At 44.2% G+C, this 13,540-nt stretch overlaps 1 protein-coding gene across 4 annotated transcripts in view; it reads right to left on the minus strand.

The window, feature by feature from the left end:
• The window catches only part of BCL11B (B-cell CLL/lymphoma 11B (zinc finger protein)), a 90,790-nt gene that overhangs the window by 36,577 nt on the left and 40,673 nt on the right, over positions 1–13,540 (minus strand). For 2 of the 4 annotated variants that reach the window (XM_010583917.1, XM_010583918.1), the window contains exon 3: positions 12,768–12,983. The exons of the other annotated variants lie outside the window; for them this stretch is intronic. In XM_010583917.1, the coding sequence (XP_010582219.1) occupies positions 12,768–12,983 (216 nt within the window). The remainder of the gene's footprint in view (positions 1–12,767; positions 12,984–13,540) is intronic. 4 annotated transcript variants of the gene reach the window in all.

A 13,540-nucleotide genomic window follows, 5' to 3' on the forward strand; every position in this document is an offset into this window, starting at 1 on the left:
ACGCTGTCTTGTGTATAGATATTTCACAAGCAGAGAAAAAAACTACCTGGGATACATTATTTGTTAACTGTTCACTCAGCTCATGATAGGTGTGTGACTCTGAACTGTATTTGGCATCTAACATCTCTCTTTTGATAGATAGCGATATCTCAGCAGCCTGCTCTCTGAGTCAGTTCAGACAAGGAATGGGCAGCACACGTTCATCAAACTAACATCTGCTTTCAATTCTCATTTATAGATGTGGAATCCTTTCAACTGGACATTAATCATTCTCTACAGCAGCAATTAGATACTTGAGACAGATCAGAACAAATCAAATTAGCCTTATTTATTAAACAAAAAAATCCTAAGGAGTAAATAAAAAAGACACCAGACCATCCTGTGTGCAGCAACATAAAAAGAAAATTAAAATACTGACACACAGGAGTCTAAAAGCTTTCAGGTGCTATTTTCAAAGCCTCAACTGTAACCAAATAGCAGAGGGCTCTACTGCAGAATGCCTCGTGGATTATTTTAGCAATAAGGTATAATTGAAAGGATTATCATGAATGTAATGTTTCCCTTCCAAAAATTCCAGGAATGCAAAAATGACTCTCATCTGCACTGCGTGACTCATGTTTTTAATGCTGGAACTTCATTTTCACTCATGAGGAATTCAAGCTCAGGGAAACGTTACCACAGAAATCCTGATTCAATCGACAAAGGAAAATCTCTCTCTCTTTTGCTGCAGTTAAACAAAGCCTAAGAATCGTATCTTTGGAGAGTCTGGCTTGGCTCAGCTTCAGGCAGTGGACATTCTACACGCCAAGGAGGGACACTGCTCTCCCCGAGGGCTCAAGCAGATCACCCCGAGGAGCTCAAATTCTCCAGACTATCTTGAATCGAGCAGAGCAGCTTTCTCTTGCTGCGCTTCCCTGGCTTAACAAGGCAGGCAGCTTTCAGCAAGCAAGGTGGAGGACACTGCCACATTTGCGTGGAAATTAGTAGCAAAACACCTGTAGATCACAAGACAAATCTGGACTGATCTAGGGGAAGGAGCACAGCTATTCACCAAACACCTGATTCTCTTCTTTCCTTCAATTGCTTTTTCGAAAAATTGCTTTTATTTTTTAATGAGGAAACAAGGTAACATGTTTGTTACAGAAAACTGGCGATGCCTAAGTGAAGAGCTCTGACCATCTAGATTACATGTATCAGCAGCATTTCAGGGTTTTTTTATAAAGGGGGCTAAATGTTAAGCAGATGAGAAGTTTCATGAAAGAATATGTCTAAGAATGGCAAGCAGGGTTTGGCTGTCCGCACACAAAATGATCCTCGTCTGCCTGTGCCATAGATCATGAAGCCAATCATCTGCTCCCGTTCAGAAAGCCCCATCCCATGCCGGGCTGCCTTTGCTGCTGGAAAGCACCAGGGTGGGATGAGCAGATCCAGAGGAAACATGGTTCTGCTGCACGCCCTGAAAAACTGTGCTGCTTTATCGCCTCTCCTCTCAGCACCTATTCAGGGTGTCCATGGGTGGGATGGAGGCTTGCATGGGAAGGAGGAAGACCCTTCCTCCAGTGAACTCGTCAGGCCTCTCCTCCTCCTCCTCCTTCAATATCCACAGCCTCCCATGCTGATCCTTCCCTTTCCCTTCCCCAGCTCTGCATACACCTGACTGTAATAACAGCAGAGATACCATCTGGGGTTAGCTCATTACATGTTTATTACTCCTTTGTTTATTTCTTCATAAATATAAACTGTTGTTACTTGTGCGAGCCTGTGCATCTAGCCCAGTTCTGGTGAGCCTTAAAAGCCCCAAATTGAAAATAGCCTAAAGATGTGAAGAATCACGGCCGGCATCGCAGCCCAAAAGGCAGCCAGTTAGCCGAGGTATGGAGAGAGAACCATTGCAACATGCAGCACATAGGGATGGTTTTATATTTAAGATTTCCTGGCTCGGAGGTACTGTGTTAGCTAGTTAGATGTGGTTATAAATAGAAGCGCCTGCTGACATTAATCACAATAATTTGGCGATGTGGCTACCAATGTGAAATTACGAAAGGGACAGGTACCTTGCAAACCTAAACCCAGTTTATCATTGGCCAGATCGTTTATCAGCCAGGGAAAATAACCTTTCCTCCATGTTCTGTGATCTCATGCAAATGGGAATCTGAGCGAGAGAGGGAGAAAGGGGCCTTGGCTTTTTATTTGATTTGATTTTTCATTTGGTTCAATGTAACTTTAAGAAATATTAATCTGCTCCTTCGTTTAATTTCATCCGTACCACTGGCCAAGAGAAATGCACTAATTTATAAGTTGAAGCAAGCCTTGAGATAATGTCACCCACCATTCATCCAAATTTGTCACTAGCATCCCATTAAAGCCGTAATTATTTTTTAATTAAAACTAAGGAAGCTGGCATGCGTGTGCCTACTTTATACATCTGTTATGGGTTAAAATAGCTTTTAAAAAATGTTTTTTTAGACCGCAGTCTTTTGTGGCCATGGCCTATGCCAAAGAAAACGCAAACTTGCTTATTTTCTCCATGGGGCGCAACACTGCCTATGTGTGCCTGAACAGATTCGACTGGCCGTGAAAAGAATTCTAAATAAAACACAAACATGGAATTTGGCAACACCACAGAAGCAAGCTTAAGACTAATTCCAGCATGCGGACGGCTCTCACACAGCAAGTCTGGCTCCACTATAAATGAAACCAGGCTCTGTAAAATCGCCAGTAAAGTTTGAGTTAGGATTTAAAGAGACAGCACTCTTATTCCAAGGTCTAAGGGGGAAAAAAACACACGCGCACACACACATGCATACCCCAGCTTATTAAGGAAATTCATGCTGGCCCAATAAGTCTGTACGTTGCAAGCTGTGTTTACTTTCAGCAGTCATTTCCATTTAAAAAAATGTGAAGTTAAAAAAACCCACAAAACCCAGCAAATTCACTTTGGACTTGATTTTTAGAAAAAAATGCTGTAATTATTACTGTAGGGACCACTGGCAGTGACAGCAATGAATGAAGGACCTACCTGATGGCAAAGTTGAAACTATATATTAAAAAAAGAAATTTGTATGAAAGTTTGGGGAAGAGCAGGGGAAAGGAATGGTGCAGATGGGGAAAAGCTCCATAGCCAGAGTGGCCACGGACAGAGCAGCCTGTTCCCATCAGACAGCCCAGCAAGCAGGATGGTGACTCACTGGGACTTGCTGGGAGGGAGCTATATGCAACACAGCCCCATGCTGCCATGCAGCGGGGCAGATCTAACCCTGGGGCAATAAAATCCCTGGGTAATACCTCCCTGGCAGTCACAGCCGGCCCCAGAGAGCAAAGACATCTGTGAAGAAAGAGTGAGGAGAAAGTGAGAAACAGCATTCACTCATCTTTACCTATTAAGGAGAAAACAAATTTAAGAAATCTCAGCTTATAATCACAAGACATGGACTGGCAAACTTAGCAGGAAAGGGCAAGGAGCAAATTATTTAAGGCACTGGCAGTACTGTCTCCCACACACTCATACTCTGCCTTACAGCTTTGGATGATACCAGGCCACAGAATTAAAATTATACCTCAAGTGCCCACCTCAAACCCTGACCACTGTGTTCTTCATCAGAAAGAGGAGAGCAGAAGGGAAGATTTGCTGGCTAGAGGGCTCTAAATATGGGGAAAGCTCAGACATTTATGAGTGTGCTCAACTGCACTAATGAACGTTGACAGTGGTGGTGGAGGCAGGGGCTAGCACCACGGCAGCTTTCACACTGCTCCTCGTGGAAAACGTGCAGAGAAAGTATGAAGGAAATTGGGAGGGAGTTTACAGCAATTTCACAGGATTTTTTTTTTTTTTTTAAGATTCTACCTCAAATTTACAATGAAGGTATTACAGTTTGGTTTAAGGAACAACCAGAAAAAATAGAGAAAGAATGTCTTTTTTTATTATTTTTCTATTTTATAAGGTTTTGCAGAAAGGTAGAGTTACTCACTAATCTTGTCCTCACTGTAGGCAAAACCACAATGATCCTATTCCCAGTTTAATCAACAGTTCACACATTTTTTATAAAGGATTTGGATTAATCAATCCGTAAACACTCAGACCTAATTTTTGGACAGACTTTGCATTATAAGCCTGTCTGTGCCATAATAAATGAACTTACTCTTTCCCTGTTCAACCAGAGGAGAGGAGAAAATAACCCAAATCTCTGTTAGAAGATGCAAACCCAAAAAATAGTTCCCCCGCAGGCAAAGGGCACTGGTGCTATGCTGAGGTCTTAGAAGGTTCCATGAAATTTTTTTTACCTTGATCGCCATGGACAGTTTTAAATGGTACGTATTTCCCAACAACACTCTGATTCTCATTTGAATCTCTGTAGATCCCTGAATTCCACAGACCATGTTCACAGCTGGCATAACAGCACAACGCCACCAAAGTCAGAAAACACCTCCTAGAAAGATGCTCAGCTAAGCATCCCTAGGCGGTCCCTAACCCATCCCTCAATGGACTGCTGGCATGGTACAGCATGTCCTGGAAGCACACGCTTGTCACGCAGCCATGGAAGAGACGTAAGGATCAGGTTTAGATTTGGGTCTCACGTGAAGTAATCTAGGTCAATACAGGACATGTAAGGAGACAGTCTGACACACAGAAAGGATAGGACGCTCCCCTCGCATTGCCAGGGGATGTACTGAAAATAAGACATTTACTGTTGGCTCCAAATAGCCAATGACGTTTAAACAAGCATAAAAGCTGCAGGTATGTTGTGCAAACTGGCCTCTCTCTACCCAGAGACTCTTTATTCTAATAGCAAAGACAATAATTTAGAAAGCACCATTTCACGGTGTGATTCCAGCGCCTGCGTCTTCCTACTGCCTTACTTAGTGACTGCATTAACCTCATTCCAGAAGTCCCAGGACCTCTGACTCTTACAGCTGAATTCATAAAAAATGTAAACCTTCGCTATGTGGGATTTTTGCCTGCTTCCTTCCAAGTGCGTGCTTTATTGACTCACTGAACCTGCCTTCCCCAGCTTGTGCTATGGCAGGTTGCATTAGCTGGAACAGGGACCCATAGAAATTGTCTGATTAAGACAGAAACAAAAGGGAAATAAAGATAGCAAAGGCACGTACCATACTCTAGCCTACCAGATTTCTGTACGTACTGCAAAAGTGCTTGGAAATAGCCTGTCCAAAAGAAAGCAAACAGCATAAAAACTTATGTTGCTAACAGTTGCTCAGCTGTTTACTGCTCAGCAGAAAGAAGGCCCAACATGCAACATACAGGAGCCCAGTGGGGCACACGCAAGGTGGATCAGCGTGGCTTCTTTGACTCAAATCCCTTTCTGAACATAAAGCATCCCATCTGAGCACAGAACTCTTCCTTTCATCTATTTTTATGAAGCACTCAGAAAAGAAAAAAGAACCTGGGTCCTCTGAATTAGGCAGCTCTGGAGGGACACGGGGTAATTTTTTTGCAGTTCTCTGGCCTAAACCTGAGCCACCCCAGGAATATGGGATCCAATTCCTCTAAAAAAAAAAAAAAAAAAAAAAGCTATGTCACTACAAAATGTACAATGCTTCACTGTTGCCTCCACCTTTCCCACTCTGACTCGTGAACTAAAGAGCGGTTCTCATCACAACTACCTACACCATGCACCATGGCTCACCCTACTTCCTTTGACACTGAGCATTATATTTGTGTGCAAAAGATTTATCTCTGTTCTCATAAACTGAACAGCCCAATTCACTTCCTGGCTCAGAGACACAAACACATCCGCATGTATCTGACAGAAAGTGAGAAGAAAAGTGATGACAAAAGCTACTGCTGAAGGGGCAGGAGAAAACTCCATCCTGAATATGCCAGGTGAGGCTGTACAAGTGAACTGTTTAGCATATGCTATGTACAAATGAATGGCAATTTACTGAGAGAAAGAAAGAATAATTGCAAACATTTATGCCTCGTGCATGTGTATTAAAAAAAAATTTAAAAAAAATCAGCTCTTAGAAAGCTGGTGCATTGCCCAACCAAAAAGGCAAGGCACCTGACAAACACTACCCCTAATTTTGTCTCTTTGTAGGTGATTGCTTCCTTCCTTCTCTTCCTGCAGTTCATTTCTTCTCTTTTTAGGAAGTGTTCACCAAGAGGCATTCAACTCCCTGAAAAGGGTGGGAAGGAGGTGGCAGCAAGGAGAGGCTGGTCCTATCCTGCAAACCATCCCTGGTGGTTACTCTGCTGCAGAAACATGAAAGCCATTCCTGTCCCTTTGCTGAATACGAACACACACCATGCTACAACTTCAAAAACAGGTCTGCTCCTCCTTCAGACAACTGAGGTGTTTCTGGACATAGCGGCTGCTGAAAGCTATGGCAGTGCCCAAACCTTGCCTACCTCACCCCATTAAAGCAGTCTTTGTTTATGCTGGTGTCTTCTGGAAAGTGCTGCACCAATGCCAAGAAAATAGAAGACCCTGTGATTTGTTTGGGTCTTCTGTCAGAGCAGCAGGCACCTTGCCATCAGTGGTGCCTCTTTGTAACCAAGCTACTCTCTCCCTTTCAAACTACTGATACTCCCAAATATTTAATGAATCAAGGGGAAAAAATGGGGGTTATTCCTAATGGGAACAACAAGGCACAAGAAAGGAGCCCTGTAAAATAAAACCTGCTCAATGAGATAAAAGAGAAATGTCTTTCCCTTGCTTTCCCATAACCTCCCCTTTTGCCTCATCTCCCACCTGATACCACCAAAGCCTGTTCGTGCTTTAACAAAGATGGATCAGTTCTGTGCGGTCCCCTGGTGCTTACCTATACTCTGAAGTCACCCACTCCTAACCCAGCCATCACTCAGCAAACTCTAAAAGGAAATAAATTTGTTCATTCCAATAAGCAAATTATAAAATCACCTTCATCCATCTTGTTCCTATATTTTTAAATTTGATTGTGGCCAGAGAATTGCTGGCTGGGAATTACCCTTCCCCCACTTGCACATACACCCTTTAAAAATGCAAAATCTAGCCCTCTATTTCAATATTTCTGATGTCAGTGACCGGTGTCGGCTCTCCCCATACAGTAACTGCTTTAAAGCGCTGCATACAGCACTGCATTAAAAATTAATTACACATGCTATTTTATTGATAGTGCATAATGTAATGAGCACCAGCTGTGCTAAACATCCAAACTCCTTTTTAAGACAGCTATAAAAAAAGAAAGAAACTGCACTTCCAAATGCTTCTCCTGTCAGAGGAGAAAAACAGCAACATCTTGGATGGATTTGAAACAGGATTCTTTGATTTAGCTCTCCATTTGGAGCGTTTGAAGAGTTCAGACTCTCGGGCTCAGCATAGTGGTATGCGATCGAGTTAACTCTCTCAATGTTGGAGCCATTGTCTTTACTGCAGGCAACGTTGCCTTGAACCCTTTTGTCCCAAGACTACCAGATTCAGTTCTACCCGTTAATATTGCAATTAAGGGCTTTTCTTTTTTCCTGGGATGTCTGGAAATGGCAAGCATCCACTTTAAAGCACCTTTAAATATCGCTATTGCTCCTGCTGGTTCTTAACTTGACATAATTAGGACTTACAAAGTTATAGTGATCAGGCATCTGTCTAGAACAAAGCCTCAGCCACGCTCAAATTGCCAGCGCTGCTGCCCCATGCAGCACCCTAATTTTAGTTGCCTCTTTGCCATCTTAAGGTCTCTTCGCTGCCTCTTGACAAACATGCCATTCAGTCAAAAAATCAGTTTGTGATTAGATCCATCTATTTTGAGTTTGGATCTGATTTTAATATCTGGTGAGACAGCTGCATAGACAGACAGGTCACATATGATTTTAATACTTGGATAGATGGATGAACACATAGATTGATAGATAGATGAAAAGATGGATGCATACACTCAGACTGATGCATTACTGGTTTTAGTATATATATCTCTCACACATCCCTGCACTCTCTAAGTACTGTCCACAAAGTCAATTCTACTATAGCATGCATTAAATATTTCACTAAAATAAATAAATACATGTAACCATGACTAATAGGGACATCTCTCCTGAATGTTAGCCAGTACTTTATGCAAACCTCTTCTTTATGCAGCAAAATGAAAAGATACATTTACAAAGGGTCTCAGGGAAACTATAGGTCTTTGTCTGCCCTCAGACACGTATACCCAATTCCTTTTTCTCCTCCCGAAAAAGCACCCAGTGCTGATCAGAAAACAAGTTTTAGTGGACTTTTTTTTTTTTTTGAGATTCCACTCAACAAAAAATGAAGAGTAAAATATAAGTTATCGTCCTGGGACTTGATGATTTAGTAGGTTTTTGCTGGATGAGTTTGCATTCTCCGCTCTGATTACTGTTTTGTTTTCCATTGATCCTCCTGTGTTAATAAAACCCAGTCTGGAGTGAACAAAAGCTTGCTTCTTGTTCTAGTAAGAAATGTGCCGAGTGCATACCATATCATTAACATAAAAGTTTTTGAAATAATACTGCTTTCTAGACAGACTGTATTAATTGCATGAAGCTTTTTACAGCAGGGTGGTCTAACCTAATTCTTCTTATTGGCTGACTCCAGTTATAAAACCAACACAAAATTATTTTGGTGATATAATTGAAGGAGGGAAAAGTATTCTTTTAAAATCTATTATTTACTTACAGGTACTTCTTTTATCTTTACTGTCACCTTAACCTTTGCCAAGAAAACACCAGACTAGTTAAATGATGCAGCAAGTAGAATTTCAGTAGCCAAGTAAATTGATACTAACTTTACAAGATGACTGTGTGATTTTCAGAATGTCCTAATGACTAATATAGCTGATTCCTTGAATTCACAGGAGCTTGTTCCTCTTTTCTGAGCTATGGCCCCATGCCTTCCTCTATTTTAGACCTTAAACTTCACAGCCCTGTCCATTAATCACTGCTGTCCATGCCCACTTGCTGTTTTTATATATGCAACTAAGTATCATAATTGCTTTCCACCTCCTTCCATCAGCCTACATGTGGGAAGGAAGCAGTTTCACTGGTTAGCTGAATATATGTGTATTGGACAGATTTAATTATCTTTACGGAGGTATATAAAACCCTCACTCGTGGGCCCAGGTCCAAAGATTTTGGATCACGTATATATGTGAATGCAGGCATAGGGGTAAATTATTATCTGTGCCACTACAATCCCCTTTGTCTTATGCCGATTATAATTCCATTTCTGGGGCTTTTGCACTGTAGGATCTTCAGGGCAGGGACTTTTTTCTTTGGAGAGCGCACTGTAAAGTGCTATGCACTTCTGCACTGAGATTTTCAAAGCTCTTTTCTTGTTAACTTTAATGGGAAATGGGCATCCAAATCTCTTAGGCAGCTTTGACAATTTAAGCCTTAATGTACAATATTAATAAATCAGCATCATAAAAAGAGCCTTATAAAGACGTATTGTGAAAAAATAGCCCCACAAAAAGCATTGCAGTGTATGTGTGCATGCATACGGGCATATACTTTTCTTTACATAATTAAGTCTCTCAACAATCATTTGCATGTCTCTGTTATGCAAAAAAAACTGTGTATGTTTTACAGTTACCCTGAGCAGTTGCAATTCATTGAAATGAAATAAAAAGCAGGCTCAAAAAAGTACCCTAATCTGGCAAGGGGTAAAGCAAAATGAATGCTTTGCCCATTCATATTTTAGATCCAAGCTACACAACCCTGTGAATTTCATGACTCTATTCCAACTTCTAATTAAACAGGCACTAAAAACATTTAAATGGGAGAACCCAGTTCAACAGACAGAAGCCTCTGAGGCAAAAAATAAATAAATAAATAGACTGAGAGAGAGATTGTTCTAATGGTGGGTACTTTTTTTAAATCACATGGAAAAACATAGACCTTCAGTCACAAATTCCTCATCCTGTAGTGGCAAGACCACAAAGAATTGAACAAAGACCGAGGGGACCACAACCAGCACCGGCCGAGCGACAGTCGACACCCAAGCGGACTTCGCAGCATCATTCTCTGTGATTGAAACTACTATCAGCAGCACGTTTTCTAAAGATCGAAAACAGCTCTGGATGAGGCAGCATGACTTCCCTTGTGCATGACTGAACGTTACTCAGCATTCCAGGCAATAGCTCTTATCTAGGTCGGAGATTTCCAAATGCAGTTTTCACACATGCATACCCCAAATCCCACCAGCAGCCAAAAGTTTAGATTCTCCAGCACAAAACTGCTGGGACTCTTGAGGGCCCGATTTGTGAGTGGCCAGCAGAGATTTGGGAGAACCTGCAAATTCAAGCCTTCAGAGTTGCAGCCTGCTTGAGAACTGCATGGAAAAAATCCAGCTCCTGAATGCTGAAAAACAGGAAAGGTAAGAAATTACGAAGGAGGAGGAGAGGCGGGAACTGTTGATGGCTTTTGTTCAAAGAAGGAAACAATTCCTCAGAAGCAAGAACAGGGCTGACAGAATAAAAGGCTAATCAAGTCAGAGAGACAAGCAGATCTCTAAAGCTGGAGCAAGTGACTGTTGTAAATGTCTACATTAAAAAAGAGGGCACAATGCAGGGACCGTCACCAGATTATTAGTCGACACAAAGAACTCACTTTTCTTTCATTTCCACAAAACATTTTGGGGGCTAGAAAAATCCCGTAACCCTTGCCACAGGGTTTAAACCATGCCCAGGCTCATATACAGTGAATACTATGGGAGCTAAGAAAGGGTTAAGTAGACATAATCTCCTTTTTCAAGGGAAGCAAATGTTTCTTTCAAGCAGACCTTGACCAACTACTGTCATAAACATGTAGCATGCACTTTGATATAACCTATTCTCTAAGTGCTGCAGACTGCAGCAGTAATTACAGGAAGCCATGATAACAGGTCTCTCTCTCCACAGAGCTGGCATCGCTCTCCCAGCAAACAGGCAATTCTGAAAACTCACAGCGCACAACTCCAAAGTGAGAACTCAAAGTACTCAAAGTACAAAAGCCTTGCCTTCCCACGTTCTTTAATAAGTTATTCCTTCCTTCCTTTTCTATTTTTAGTTGTACTTGCTTCCCTCCCCACTAGCTGCTGGCATCAGAAGCAACAGGGAATCAGGGCATCCAGTTCATTGTTACAACTACCTGCTTACCAAAGGCACCTGTGTGCGTACCACAGCAGTGAGGACAGAGACAGCAAACCATGAGATCAGTTCCAGTTTGGCTTACTGGTTACAGGGAGGAGGGAAGGGAGGAGGCAGGGGAGCTATCTGACTTTCTGATCCAGCGCTCACCGTTCGTAAGAGTCCACCTCTACACCCATCTCAGGCCAGTTGGTCAATCTGCTGAGGCTGATGAAGGAGAGCCTGATTAAAAGAGCATCCCTCCCACACTGCATGAGGCAGCTCAGATAGGAAATCTGACCAAATCCTCTGGATGCACTGACGGCACCGTGCCACACAGGGCATTGCTGCAAGCCCAGTGCCTGCGCCCGCTGCAAGCAGCCGGGTGCAGGCTGAGCCTCTCCCAGGCAGCCCAGGAGCCTTCCTCGCACGCCCTCAGCTTCACCCAGGGTCGAAACAGGACCCTGTGGAGAGCTCTCAGCCTCCTCCCAAGAATACTTTATCTTTCAAGATCAAAGGTTTCCAAGATGCAAATTTAAATTTCTTGCAAAACTTTTTGTCTCGCTTTATTACAACAATGAGAGACGTACAGGGACATTCCCATGAGATACAGCGTACTGCAGCCAGGTGGTACCACTGCTCATGGAAGGAAAAAGCTGAGAGCAGCAAAGTTTTGCCGGCTTCAGGAGGACATGAGGAACCATTTCCCAAAGGCTTTACTCCTGACAGTCGTTGCTGTCTCTCTAAATCCTCTGGTCCTCACGCATTACTCATCCAGCATCATTCTGGGAACTTCCTATTGAAACTCCACGCACGTTAGCATGAATGAGGGCTGCAGGGTTTGGCCCACCACAGTGAGACTCCATAAACACTTGCGGATTTTGCCACAGCTGTATTTTCTTTTAAATCCTCCCCATTTTCACCTCTCCAGCCCGCAGTTCACCATAGACTCAATCTTGCAACTGAGCCATGCTCAGAAACACCCACTGATTTCAAAGAGATCGCTGGGTCTGAAATGATGGGGTCTGGCGACAATATGTCCGTGTCCTCTTTGGCTAGCTCGGTGCACCCTCATTTCCACATCACTTTCCCCTCCTCGCGGTGACAAAAGTCAGGCATCCGAAAGGAATAAAGGAAAAGAAAAGCTGATGGGGGAGAGGCGAGGGATGTGTGGCAAGTTACCAAGGAGCATTTTCTCAAAGCGAGGGAGAAAACGGCATGGAGCACATACATCCTGCATGCACATGGATGCGGAGGAGAGCCTTTAATACAAATGATTGGGGAGGGACGAAAAAAAAAGGGGGGGGGAGGGGAAATACCTCAGATGTTAAATGTTATCCAATTAAGCTTAAAATAAACAGCCCAGAGAGAAGAAATCTTGATACTGGGGTATCACATTCGGTGAGGAGTCTCAGACATTTGTTCACAACGTGGCACAACCGGCCCGGCAGTGGCCGCCGGTGACAGCTGAAGGTGGGCAGGCGGGGGGGAGGGATGGGGAAATGGAGGGAGTCGCTCGCCCTTTCCCGCTCCCCATCCTCCGCCAGGGTGGAGGGGGAAGGAGGAAGGGGAGGGGGGTGGTTTAGGGCATCGTCTCTGCCTTCCCCACGCGAACCCAGCGAAGGCAGCTCTCCCACAGCAAAGACGACATCACTTGGCAGCACTACTGACCTTCAGATAGCAACAAAAAAAAAAAAAAATGTTTCTATTACCTGACAACTGACAATGACATCCAAATGTGCCTGACGTCTCAGTCTGAATCTCAGTCTGAGTCCCGCCAACTGAGACTGCACGTGCACCACAGCAGGGCAGGCTAAGGCAGGGCGGGAGGGAGGCCAGTGCGCGGAGAGGTGACGTGATCACGGATGTGTGAGGGTGGGAGGAGGCAGCTATGGGAGCCCCCGGCAGGTTTGCAGGCCTGGACGGCCCTGGAGAAAAAACAATAGAAAAAACTGTCAGTCGGATCTAAGTTTGAAGGGACAGAGGAGGCATCATCAGGGGAAACAAGCGAGGCGGGGGCTGGCTGCCTAACGCGCGACACGCTTGGTCTGACCCCCTCTCTGGGTCCGGCCGAGTCTGGCGGGCTCACGCTGGGCAGGGAAAGAGCAAGAAGAGACCTGGGGGACCCGCAAACCAGGGCTGGGGGCCCGCAGGGGGCACGGAGAGGGGCGAAGTCGGGGGGAACGGCCGGCCCTGGCACAGAGCAGAGCCGGAGGCGGCAGACGTCGCCACCGGCGCTTGCTCAGGGACCGAATCAAAAGGGGGATTATTGTTTTACGGCTGTGTTAATGCATTGAGACGACACAAAACTGGGCAGGCTTTCTGCCGAGCCGCCACTGAAGCGGGCTCCGCACACCAGCCCGGACAAAGTGTGGTGACTTAGAGCTCAGATGGCTTCAGTGAGGTGCCAGGAGCCGAGCTCCCAGAAGGAAGCATTGGCGGATGCTGTGCTGCCTTCCCGCTTGAGCTGCGGCCAGTTGTGCAT

Source organism: Haliaeetus leucocephalus, unplaced genomic scaffold (assembly GCF_000737465.1).
Source record: "Haliaeetus leucocephalus isolate CR32 unplaced genomic scaffold, Haliaeetus_leucocephalus-4.0 Scaffold932, whole genome shotgun sequence".
Taxonomy (NCBI): domain Eukaryota; kingdom Metazoa; phylum Chordata; class Aves; order Accipitriformes; family Accipitridae; genus Haliaeetus; species Haliaeetus leucocephalus.